Here is a 13,418-nt window from a genome sequence, read left to right on the forward strand (position 1 = left end):
TATACAAATAACAACAGATTATTCAACTATATAGTTCCATGAAATTGACCAAGTTACAATCCTACGGTGCACGCCCATACGCCCGTCACCTAGCATGTGCGTTACCTTAAAACTAATCACATGACACATAATACGGGATTTCATACCCTCATAACCAAATTTAGAACTGTTACTTACCTCAATCCGCACAAATCCCTACTCCAACACGTCCTTGCCTCGTGAATTGGCCTCCAAATACCCCGAATCTAGCCACAAACAGTTTGATACAATAAACACGAGCTAAATGAATCAATTTCACAAGAAAATACTAAGTTATTAATCAAAAGTCAAAAGTCCCACTCAAAAGCCGACCACCAGGCCCACGTCTCGAAATCCAATAAAAGTCATAAAATCTGAAAGCCCATTAAACCACAAGTCCAACCATACCAGTTTTACTAAAATCCGATACCAAATCGTCACTAAAATCCCCAAATTAAACTCTCCAAATTCCTAACCTCAAACTCCCAAATTACATCTCAAAATCACACAATCTAGGCAGAAAAATCAATGGGGAAGAATAATTATTGAATGAATTAAACCACAAGTGACTTACCTCAAGAATCTCCTCGAAATCCCTCTCACAAATCGCCTAAGACCGAGCTTAAAATATCCGAATTGAAGAAAATACCGGAAACCCTCGAATTTAAACACTACCCGGGCTTTCCGCACCTGCGACAACTTACCCGCACCTACGGCTTCGCAGGTGCAACCAAACCATTTTCTCCTGTGATAGACTTCACGCCTGCGGACACGCATCTGCGAGCACACTGCTGCTTCTGCGGAGCTAACTCCTTTCCCATTTCCGCTTCTGCGTTCAATACTTTGCACCTGCGACCTCGCAAGTGTGGGCAAGCTCGTCGCACCTGCGAGCACTGCCTAGTTTAACTCCTGGTCTCTTCTACGATGGCTGGTGTGCATATACGGCGTCGCACTTGCGATCAAAACCCTCGCAGATGCGATTGCATCAAACCTGGTGCTTCATCAATCCTTCAAACTCCAATTACGATCCGTTAACCATCCGAACTCCACTCGAGGCCCCCGGGACCTTAACCAATTATACCAACAAGTCCTAAAATACGATACGAACTTAATCGATCCCTCAAATCACATCAAACAACATCAAAAACACAAATCGTACCCTAATTCAAGCCTAATGAAAACTAAGGAATTCCAACTTCTATAAACGATGCCGAAACCTATCAAATCACGTCCGATTGACCTCCAATTTTGCACACAAGTCATAAATGACATAACAGACATGTGAAAATTTTCAGAACTAGATTCTGACCCCGATATCAATAAAGTCAACTCTCTGTCAAACTTCCAAACCTTCCATTTCCAATTTCTGCCATTTCAAGCCAAAATCAACTACGGACTTCAAAATAATTATTCGGACACACTCCTAAGTCCAAAATTATCATACAGAGCTATTGGAATCATTAAAACTCTATTCCGAGGTCGTTTACATATAAGTCAATATCCGATCAACTATTTCAACTTAAGCTTTAAGTCTTGGAACTAAGTGTCCCAGTTCATTCCGAAACTTCCCCGACAAATTACATAATCACAATTGAGCATAAAATATTCAGTAAATGGAGAAACGGGGCTGTAATACTCAAAATGACCGATCGGGTCGTTACACGTTTAACTTATTTTTTGTGAAGTAAAAGAGATCTTGCTTATATTACTATACATGTGTATTTTAAAATATAAGTAATATAATTATAAATAGTATCCATTTAATCGAATTAGAAAAAAAATACTAATAAAGAAAGATTTCTCCCTAGAATTTAACTTTCACAAACATGAGAATGAAAGATAATTTATTTAAAAGCAGTTTCTAGATTCGTGCTTTGCAATTATAATAAATACTGATTGTCTAGGATCACTATTTATTAGGTTGAGCTTACATGTTTTCCTTTAAATTTTACGTAACTCATTATATACATATTTTAATATTGTTTATACTATTTTAAAATATTTTTACTGATTAGCATAGGATTCACGTGCAACGCACGTGTTCAAAAATTACTTAAAGATCTAAAATCACAAACTATCCCATAATTGGAAAAAAAAACTTATACAAGGGAAAAGAAGGACAGAGAAATTATTAAATAACTAAATTATCCAGGAAAATTATAGATCTATGATTACAATCTGTACTTTGTTGTAATAGTAAAAATAAACAAACTCGGAAGCTACAAGGTACTAATATTGCATACGCAATAAGAACAAAAAGGAAAGGAGAGAAGTAGGAAAATAAGACAATCTATAACGGAAGGACTCACAATGTAGAAGGAAGAAATGGAAGAGCAAGAGTCTTCCTTTTTTAAAGTACTAATTTTAGGGTACGCGTGTTACACTATCCTTTTTAGTGATTATAATTTTTTAATATATTATTATTATTATTATTATTATTTTATTTAAGATATCAAATAAAAATAAAAATAAATAATTCAAGTTTCTAAAAATTATGAAGGTTATTTTTATTTTTTTTAAAAAGATTGGGTAAAATCCACCGAGGTGAGTAGCCTTAACCGGATGTGTCTGATAACAGGCATAGTCTGAAGACCGTTCCCGTCCTTGTCCGGGGAGATGCCAACCGTCTCTCCTTTCTAAACTCAACAAAGTGCTAAATATTAAAAAAATATTTGAATGACAAATTATCTAATGAGAATTTTATTTTAAAATCTCAATTACACCCAATTTATATTGAACAACTAATTACTTGATCACGCAGACAGAGGAAACAAAAGGAAAAAGCTTATCTCTTTGAATAAATAACGGTTCATGTACCCCTATTAATATAACTAGAGAAAACAAAAGTCTCTACTACAATTATTTGCCACCATTTCTTGAACTCTACTATAGAACCCCAAAAGTTTTCTTTCAATTTCTGGTTACGAGGTTCATCTGATGTTTTATAATAGAACGCGGAGGAGTGAAAATACAAACCAAGTTCTGAGTTTGACAAAAATGAGAAGCTTATTAATAAATTAGTGTGCAATAGGACGTCATCTATCTATAATCTGAGGACATTTCAAAGGATAGGTAATTTAAGCATTGTTGTTTGTGGATCATTCTTCTTTCCCATTTCTTAGGTATTTATCTTGTAAAAGAATGTCTGAATTACTTTGTTAATACGATTACAAAATGTTTGGCAGTACGTTGTATTATAATGCTGAATTTTTTACATTATTGCACTTTTCATGCTTATTAATTATTTTTTTCTCAATACTCTATAGCAAGTCCTCTAGATAGTCACTGCATGCAATCCCTTGACAAGAATTCCATCTGCATAGGATCTCTGATATTGGTATGGTTTGAAACTTTGAATTAAGTCACTAATAAAATTTAAAGAGTTCTCTAGGAATTAAGATGGGATAAAAGGTTTGCTTTAACGGTTATGCAAGGTGCTTACTTTTTCTAAATTAGTTGTTATGCGCGGTTTCTGTTTTCTTATTGTTGCGTTAGTGGTGCTTCGTCTCCTTTTTTTTTTTTTTTGTGTGTGTGTGTGTTTATGAATTGCTTGTTTGTTTTAGTTTGTAAGAAGTTATTACATGTTATAGAAAGGAGAGATGAGGTCTCCAGTTTGAGGATGTTGTGATCAATGCCGGTAGCAGAGAAGGTGGTGGTGATTGTGTGCACTTAGTCTTAGTCAAACATCTTTTGCGCTGAAGATTTGGTAACGTCGCCTGTAATATACAGACGATTCCATTAAATTTCTAATACTTCATCTTCGGAAATTTAAAACACGTTGGACCAACACATTGAGTACCAAGTGTACTACTCGAATGTAGTAGGGGGCATGCATTGATCATGAGTTTGTTTCTTTTCGATTAGCATTCTTTTCTTAATCATATATAAATAAATGTCCAACTTGATTCGAACCATAAGAGGGAACATGACAAAACACGTCAAAGAAGGATTCAGGGGTGCGCATCTGTCATATGCAAAGATCATATATTAAACAATTGCATTCGTTTTCTTCCCATCCGTACAGGTGAGCAAATATTCGGCTGATTTTCTCCTTTAATTTGTTTCGTTGAATATATCTTTCTCTAACACAAAAATGGAGGCATATGAAGGAGGCCGGTTGAGCTCAAATAATGAAAAACATCACAAGGGTATAAGTGGAAAGGAAGAGTTCCGGAACTGGCTACTAAGAAACGCTTTGAGAAAAACAAAAAGAAGCAAAACAAAAACAAGAAAAGAAGGGTTATTGAAGAATTAGCGGAGTGTGTTGGGGATAACAAAGAGAAAGATGGGCGGGGAGTTTGCGGGGAGCATCAATATCTGTTAACAACATCACTAGATAACATTAGCTATAACGTGTTGGATTGGGAATCTGTCATGATGAACATGGCAGAAGAAGTGAATTTCGTGATCAAAACTATGGTGCAACTGCTAGGGGTTAATAAAGAGGTGGCTCTTCTGCAGTTTGAACTACTATTGAAGAGCTTGCATATCCGCAAAGATTACATATTGCTTATTCTCAAGGCTTTGAAGAAGGTACGATCGAATGGTCCTTTCTTTAAGTCAGAGGAATGTTATCACATTATAATAATTATGTGTTTATCAGTATGTGAAATATTACAATGTATCATGGAAACTTTGAAAGTGAACCATTCTCTTTTGTATGATTGTGCTGATTAGTTATAACAACACTTTGATCTTTTTCTTCTGTTGGATGACTTGTATTATCTTTATATGCACTAATTGAACTTGTTTTTTAGGAGTATGTTTCTGAAGAGGAAGAATATGAAGTATTGAAGAAGATTTGGGATGTGAAGATGGAGCATGTGCAACTTATTAGGGATGAGCATTTTAATTTGATTAAGGTAACCTTCAAGTTTTGTATGTCATAATAATACAAATTAAGTTACAAGACTTACTGGTTTGCTTTGTGGATCAGACGGGAGAAGAAAAAGGAAATAAGAAGCAGAAAATGGCAGAGAAAGCAGAAGATGAGGAAAACAACAATTTTGATGGTAAGCAGTTGGTTCCGTGCATTGAAAAATTGCAAGATATACAAGACAAGCTCGAGAAGATTAATGAAGAAGCAAGGGATGAAGTGTTGAAAATAGCACAAAAGTTGAGTCAGATCCGCAAGCCAGTGTATGAGAAGCGAAATCATATTATTAAAAGTATTCCTGACTTCTGGTTGACGGCATTCCTGAGACATCCTATTCTTTCTGAACTTGTAAGTACAGAAGAGGACCATAAGATTTTCGAGTTTTTATGTTCTATCGAAGTGGAAGACACTGAAGATTTTAAATCGGGTTATACCATCACCTTCTACTTCAGTCCAAATCCCTTTTTTGAAAATACAATGCTGTCGAAGACTTATACCTTCCTTGAAGATGGACGACCTACAAAAGTTACTGCTTCCACAGTACAATGGAAAGAAGGAAATGGAGTTGTTCCCCATGCTGAGGAAGGCTTCTTTAGGTGGTTCAGTAGCGAAGTCGATCAGAAGTATAATGAAGTTGCTGCGATAATCAAGGATGAGCTATGGCCGAACCCTCTAAATTATTTTAATGAAGCTGATGAAGAAAAAGATTTTCATGAGGCAGACAAAGGTGGTGATAAGATAGTGAACGACAGTGAAGATGATGGCAATGAGGAGGCCGATGAAGCTGATGAAGAGGATCTTGAGGCTGCAGGCGGAAGTGGCAATGAGGTAGTAAAGGACAATGAAGATTACGATGAGGAGGCTGATGAAGAGGATCTTGAGGCTGCAGACGAAGCTGGTGATGAGGGAACGTAGAGTGAAGGTTCTCATGATGACTATGATCTAGGAGGATGATAAGGAAGATATGATGAAGCCGAATTTACTCTTATACAGCCACTCCTCTTTCTGAGATCGATCCCGTCAAATGTTCTCTTCAATAGGTCTGTTTGGTGTCTCTGATGAGGCTTTAGATGTTTGGAAAAGAACGTACAGAACATTATTGATAGCTAAATCTACATCCTCTTTTGAACCTGCTTGTTTTATCAAGTTTGAGCTTTTGGTTCAAAAAAGCATATTGTCGAATTGAAAATATTTCTCATACCATAATTCAGGCTGTGATGCATGGTCACACAGCAAAGTTATAACACCAGATTTAAGAGAGTATGTATCAGCTGCTTTTTGAGGATATATGGTCATCAGCTATGTAGAAAACAAACCTTTAGTTGAATATTGAGTCGGAACGAATTTATAGACAACAATAATGAAATAATATTTCCTGTATGAAGGTGGATCATCACTAAATCGCAGCAAATGTTAGACTGAGTGAATTCTTCTCACTGAAGAAGCCGAATAATAAGTTGTAATCACAATTTCTAAATACCAATTGCATGATAAGCGAGATCACCAAACTTCTCAATCAACTCGCCAATACAAGCCCTAACCCTGAGATATTTCATCCCACGTTATTCCTAATAAGCACATTAACCGTGATCAGATATGACGTGACATGACATAAAGATTAAGAAAAACAACAGTGACAGATTTACGGAGCACATGCTCCATCTAAATTGCTCAAGACAAATAAGGAGAAACACCGAAAGTCAGCTCCAGAAATCATTTCTATTGATTACAAAAGAGCAGATAGGCGAATTGCACACTTGGCACCTTCCCTCCTCCTTAATCCGAGCTTGGGACCGGCTGATTTGACAGGTGGAGAAACGATAGTTGATTTATTTTTATTTTTATTTTTATTTCTTGCAGTTAAAGAAACTAGACAAAATAACAATGGAACTAGAAGAAACTAGACTAGCCCAAAACCGCTAAGCAACTTCATATATTATATCCCATTCTGTATTAGTCAAAAAACTTTCAGCTGTATTATATGTCCAAGTGAATTTGATTATAGATTAAATGAAATCCCATTTATCATTACCTCTTTCTATTTTCATATGTTCTGCTTATTATTCTTTTTGAATAGAGCAAAGTGTTGTATATCACTTCGAACCTATTTGTAAAAACCATCACATATATTCATATGATATAAAGTTAAATTTCATGCTATCAGGTGAAGTTGAACTTGTTAGTTAAATCAACAATGAGGAGAAGAGGGAAGTTTTTTCTGAACATTTTTCTCTGCAATTCAGTAAATGAACTAATTTTTCGCAGGCAACTCAGACAGCCAATCTGCTAAACTTGTGGCACTAGATTCCTCTGTCACTTTTCCACAATACAGAAGCAAAAAGGGGAAAATAAAAGAAGACAGTAGATTAATGGTTTAAGGTATTTATGCCTATAATCACCTCATCATTGACAACCAATGCTCTTAGAACCCGATAGAGCAGCACAAGAAACCCAATAGCAGAAAAAAAAAGACAAAAGAAAACAAAAATTGAAAAACCCAAACAAGTAGGAGAAATATCTGGCCATCATTCCTGAGAAGCTTTCACAGCATCAGTCATCAAGTTCACTTGTTCCTCCATCAGGGTTATCTCATTCAATTGGTGTTCAGCCTTAGCAATCTTCACGGCATGCGATTTGTTCAATACTTCATGTCTTTGTTCTTTGCTAATCAACCCCGGGTTCCTTCTAAACCAATCTTCTAAATCAGCTGCACTCCCTCCGTGTAAAACCAAACTCGAACCTGAACTACCACCACACAAACTGTTTTTTTCTTTTGCAACAATCAGTTTACCAGCTTTCGGCAGATCGTCATCAACCTTGGCTGCTCTCTTTTCTTTGTCAACTATGTTATCACCCCAAATTGTTTGTGAGAGTTCGAACAACTTCTCCTCGTGAGGCTTCGCAACGCTCCTTTTGCCAATATTATTCATATATTTTCTTTTAATTCTCCTAATTTTTTCTTTCAGTTGAGTTATGTTCACTTCGGCTTGCAATTTGTCCTTGATAAAAGTATAAAAAACATCATAATTTGCTGCGGGGCTGGCATTCTTTTTGGATTCATACTCGATCATTCTTTCGAGGATAACTAGTTCGTCTTCCTCGCTCCATAACCTTTGAAAGCTCTTTGCATCCACATTAGCGCCCTTCTTTGCTGACTTTTCCGTTGTCCGTTTCTTTCTATTGTTGGAATGAGAAGGAAGTGTCCAGTCTTTGTCAGATTCTTCAAGGGTATCATCACGGTGATTTTTGGTTAAGTTTAGGGAAGCCATTTGATAAAAGGAGAGAGGAAGCAGTGCTTTTTGAACTGTTTTGATTGGAATCTTTTGTTTTTATTTTCAAGTTGAATACCAATACTAAAGCATCTGATGAAACTAATCGACAGTAAAACTTCCCTCGGTTATGGTTCATGCTAAAAAAAATTCAGCTTCCCGAGGTTCGTTGTTTAAAGTTCCTATACATGTATTTATCTAAATTTTAAGATTTTTATAAAAGAGTTTTTAGGTTCATGAATTATAATCTCTACTCTCTAGTTTAAAAGGACTTTTATAGGTCTGTTATTGGGAAAAATCAATTACCGTGTATTTCTCAAAAACCTTTCAAAGTCAATATTTAAAATTTTCATATTTGATCTTCTCTTCTTTTTATATTTTTATATTCCCAAGCTTAACTTTTCAAATTCTATATGATTTTATAAATTCTTGAAGTCCCCTTCCGATTCTCTCTTATATGTCTCCTTTTTTATTTAAAATATTTAATAGTATTATAGAAACACAAATCATAAGTGTAACGATCTAACCGGTCGTTTTGAGTGTTGTAGTCCCGTTCCCCCATTTATTTCTTATTTTAAGCTCAATTGTCATTATGTGACTTACCGGGGTAGTTGGTTCCGATCCGGGGATGTTTCAGGATGAGTTGAGACACTTAGTCTCAATGTTGAAAGCTTAAGTTGAAAAGGTTGACCGGATGTTGATTTATGTGTAAAAAGCTTCGGAATGGAGTTTTGATGGTTCCGATAGCTCCGTTGGGTGATTTCGGATTTAGGAGTGTGTCCGAATAGTGATTTGGAGGTCCGTAGTTGATTTAGGCTTGTAATGGCGAAAGTTGGAAATTGAGAAGTTTGACCAAGAGTTGACTTTGTGCTTACCAGACTCGGATTTTGGTTTCGGGAGTTGGAGTAGGACCGTTGTGTCATTTATGACTTGTGTGCAAAATTTGAGGTCAATCGGACTTAATTTGATAGGTTTTGTCATCGATTGTAGAAGTTGGAATTTTCTAGTTTTTATTAGGCTTGAATTGAGGTGCGATTCGTATTTTTGATGTTGTTTGATGTGATTTGAGGCCTCGACTAAGTTAGTATCGTATTTTAGGACTTGTTGGTATATTTGGTTGAGGTTCCGGGTGCCTCGGGTAGATTTCGGATCGTTATCGGAATGGAATTTGATTTGGAGAAATGGCTGAAGTTTTCTGGTGTCCCTGTCTGGTTTCCTTGTATGCGGTCGCGTAGGCTATTTTTGGGTAGTGGAGGTTTTGTTCTATGCGATCGCAAGTCTTGGACTGCGATCGCGTAAGCTGGAGGAAGCAGTGCATCGCGAACCCGTGGGCTAAGCTGCGTTCGCGAAGAGGAAGTGAGGCAACTGGGTTCTGCGTGGTTGTTATTCGCGAACGCGAAGAAGTGTTTGCGATCGCGTAGTTCTGTGATGGTTATTCATCGCGTTCGCTTGGATATTTATGTGATCGCGTAAGGTTAATTTGTTGGGCAGCATAGTTTTGCTTCGCGATCGTGAAGCATTTTCCGCGATCGCGATTAAGGACATCTGGGCAGAACTTAAATATTTCAAAAATGAGGGTTTGAGTCATTTTACATAATTTGGTTTTGGGAGCTCGAATTGAGGCGACTCTTAGAGAGATTTTCAAGGGAGTGATTGGGGTAAGTGATTCTTACTTGGTTTTGGTTAAATTACATGAATATATCTTTGATTTCATCATTTAATTAGTGATTTGGGGTGGAAAATTTGGGAAAAATGGAGAAAACTTCTTAGGCCGAATTTTAGAGATTTGAGCGAGATTTTGGTATCGGATTTGAGTAATTTTGATGTGGTTGCACTCGTGGTTGAATGAGTATTCGGATTTTATAACTTTTATCGGATTCCGAGACGTGGGCCCAGGAGTTGACTTTTGATTTAGAATGTAGTATTTTTGTATGGAATTGATTCTTATAGCTTGAGTTGATCGTATCGAATTGTTTGTGGCTAGATTCAAGGCATTCGGAGGCCGTTTCGCGAGGCAACGACTTGTTGGAGTAGAGTTTGGCACGACTTGAGGCAAGTAATACTTCTAAACTTGGTTTTGAGGGTATGAAACCTCGAATTATGTGTTATGTTATTGATGTTGAGGTGACGGGCGTGTGGGCGTATACCGTAGTAATTGTGATTTAGTCGATTCCAAGCACTTGAGCTGTGATTTATACTAGAAATCATGTTTAGGCTATATACTAGTACTATTGGGACCTATAGTGATCGTTCCTTGCTGTTGAGTTATTTGCTTAATTGCAGTTATGTACTCAGTTGCATTCTTCATTATATATCATATCTCAGTCTCTGTTATCGTCCATTGTCACATCTCGTATCATTGATTTGGGTTGCTTAGCATGAGTGTTGTGAGCCCGAGAGACTGGAGAGATTGATGACTAAGTGAGCCTGAGGACCTGTTGTGAGTGATATTTATGGGATCGGGCTGCACACCGCAACATGCTTTATTGATTAATGCCAGGATTTGGTTTTTTATAACGCTTGGGCTGGATCTGACCCTCCGGAGCCTGCACACCCACAGTGAGTGCAATTGCTATTGATTCATTTGCATTGGGTTAGATCTGCCTTGAATTTATTTGCATTGGGCCGGATCTGCCCTGAATTTATTTACATTGGGTTGGATTTGCCCTGGATTTATTTGCATTTGGGATGGATCTGCCCTGTACAATGGTGAGTGATTGAGTGTGATGAGTGAAAATTGAGACAGTCAGGTTGAGTACTCCGAGAGTGTGAGTATGCGAGGCTTTTGTTGTGTTGCATATTGCCAGGTAGATATAGAGATGTCATATTCCTCATATCATTCATACTTGACATATTTTATATGTTTCGACTTTAATTGTTAAACCTGGAAGCATGCCTAAATTCTTGTACCGTTACTTGCAGATTGTGAATTTCTGAGATATTACTGTCATATTTTTCGTAAATATTCGTAATGTTAAGTCTGTATGTGGGTGGTAATGATTGAGATCGTCACTAATTTCAGTCCAAAGGTTAGATTTGTTACTTATTGAGTTGGTTGTACTCACGCTACACCCTACACTTCGTGTGCAAATCCATGTGTTTTCGGGCATGGTGGTTGCTGATTCTCAGAGTTCAGTCATTTGGAGATAATCAAGGTAGCTGCCCTGGCGTCCGCAGACCTTGACTCTCCTCTCCCTATCCTTCAGTTTTAGTTATTCAATTTCAGTTTTTCTTAGTCAGTGTTCCAAACTTTGTATTTGTATAGATGCTCATGTACTCGGTGACACCTTGGTTTTGGGAAACTTCTATATTGAGTTATGACGTTTTATCCAGTTTTATGAGATTTTCACTTATTTAAACATGTTTTAGTGTATTTTAAATTTGGAAGTGTTGGTATGTCTGAGTTGCCGGCTTGCGTAGTATCATGATAGACGCCATCACGACAGGTTGAGTTTTGGGTCATGACAATAAGTGTGTGATAGGGGCTAACTCCAATCATTACTCTATTTTTTACTCCAAAAAAAATATTCCTTTTTATATTCTTCTCTCTTCTATATTATATTATTATCCTTTATTTAAATTTTATTTTTTTATTTCCATTAAACAAATCCTATCTTTTTTATCTTTTTTATATATTCATCCCATATAATTCATATTTCTTTCTTATATAACCATTTAAAATAAAATTATTTTATACCATAAATTTTTAAATAATATACTTTATACTCAAATATTATAGATTATACATATTAATGGATAATTCAAATAAAAGTGAAATAATTGAGATACAAGATAATTCAATACATTAGTTTGAATACTACTTAAATATTCAACTTACAATTTCCACAGCCACAACCACAACAATCCTCTGTCCCATTCACTCAATTCTTTAATGATTTTGGTGTATCTGAAAATGACTTATCTCCCTACAAAATTATTATGTTATTTAATGTAGCTTCAATTTTTATGTATTTCCAATTTATATGTATTTTTATTTAATGTATTTTTAATTTTCACTTTTCAATTTTAGAAACATCTTCTATTTTATATTTGCACCATTTATTTTTGTATAGGTTATATATTTTTGTATACAATTATAACTTATAACAGCATTAACTTACAATTTTACATAAAAATAATATATGTACGAAAATTAATTTATCAAAATTATACACCAAAATTAAGATGTAAAATTAATATTATAAAGATATTACATAAACATAATTAGGTATATATTATTTGATAAACTAAAAGAGTTAAAAAATAAAAATAAAAATAAAATAATAGAAAATAGTGATGAAGTGGATGAATAGTGTCACTCCAAATTCTCCCTCCAAAATGGAGGCAAATTTGCAGCTGGGCTGGAGCAAAATTCCTTCATTTTTTACTCCAAAAATGGAGTTTAAAGGTAAAAATGGAGGTGGGTTGGAAATAGCGTTAGTAATAAGTTTTAATTTCTAGACCATGCGCCATTTAGTAAAATTTAAAGCGTCAAATCATGCGTGATTGTAACGACCCGATCGGTCGTTTTGAGTATTAACGCTCTGTTCAGTGGCTTAAGGTCTCAAAAAGCTCTATATTATGTGTTATGACGTGCGTGCGTAGTCGAGTTCGGATTTCGAATGATTCGGGATTGATCTGGAAAAAGGATTCGTGTTTTAAACGCTTAAGCGGTAAGAGTTTATCGAAATTTGACTTTTGTGTAAATGACTCCGGAATAGATTTTTGACGGTTCCAATAGCTTCGTATGGTGATTTTGGACTTAGGCGTGCGTCCGAATTTGGAGGTCCGTAGGGTAATTTGAAGCATTTCGGCAAAAACTTGGAAAGTTAAAGTTTTGAAAGGTTGAGAGGTTTGACCGGGAGTTGACTTTGGTGATATCGGGGTCGGATTTTGATTCTGAGAGTTAGATTAGCTCCGTTATGTCATTTGGGACTTGCATGCAAAATTTGACATCATTCCGGGTTGATTTGATGTGTTTCGTCATGGGTTTTAGAAGTTGAAATATTCAAAATTTCATAAGTTCGATTCATGGTGCGATTCGTAGTTTCGACATTGTTTGATGTGATTTGATACCTCGAGCGAGTCCGTGTTATGTTATGAAACTTGACGGTATGTTTCAATGAGGGTTCCGGGGGGCTTCTGGTGTGTTTCAGGTGAGTTTTGAACAAGTTTGGACATTTCGACACTTTGATGGTGTTCTGGAGCAGCTGAAGCGCCGAGGGCACATTTTTGGAGTGCTGATGTGCGGCCGC

At 36.1% G+C, this 13,418-nt stretch overlaps 2 protein-coding genes and 1 non-coding gene across 4 annotated transcripts; 1 reads left to right on the forward strand and 2 right to left on the reverse strand.

The window, feature by feature from the left end:
• Nucleotides 1-2,536: 2,536 nt before the first annotated feature.
• Nucleotides 2,537-2,664, reverse strand: LOC117273347 (U6atac minor spliceosomal RNA). Its single transcript, XR_004503356.1, has one exon. It is a non-coding gene; the product is annotated as a U6atac minor spliceosomal RNA (small nuclear RNA).
• Nucleotides 2,665-2,872: 208 nt separating this feature from the next.
• LOC104119945 (NAP1-related protein 2-like) lies at nt 2,873-6,140 on the forward strand. Of its 2 annotated transcripts, XM_070196643.1 has the most exons (4): nt 2,873-3,090; nt 4,043-4,551; nt 4,776-4,880; nt 4,955-6,140. In XM_070196643.1, exons 2-4 carry the CDS (start codon nt 4,393-4,395, stop codon nt 5,807-5,809), a joined length of 1,119 nt encoding a protein of 372 aa, XP_070052744.1. In that variant the 5' UTR covers nt 2,873-3,090; nt 4,043-4,392; the 3' UTR covers nt 5,810-6,140. The 2 variants fall into 2 exon arrangements, with proteins under 2 accessions (XP_070052744.1, XP_033508396.2); XM_033652505.2 differs by lacking the exon at nt 2,873-3,090 and having other exon boundaries at nt 3,329-4,551.
• A 1,103-nt stretch (nt 6,141-7,243) lies between these two features.
• Nucleotides 7,244-8,382, reverse strand: LOC104119944 (probable transcription factor At1g61730). Its single transcript, XM_009631577.4, has one exon. It carries the CDS (start codon nt 8,161-8,163, stop codon nt 7,420-7,422), a length of 744 nt encoding a protein of 247 aa, XP_009629872.1. The 5' UTR covers nt 8,164-8,382; the 3' UTR covers nt 7,244-7,419.
• Between the last annotated feature and the right edge of the window lie 5,036 nt (nt 8,383-13,418).

This window comes from Nicotiana tomentosiformis, chromosome 3, assembly GCF_000390325.3.
Source record: "Nicotiana tomentosiformis chromosome 3, ASM39032v3, whole genome shotgun sequence".
Taxonomy (NCBI): Eukaryota; Viridiplantae; Streptophyta; class Magnoliopsida; order Solanales; family Solanaceae; genus Nicotiana; species Nicotiana tomentosiformis.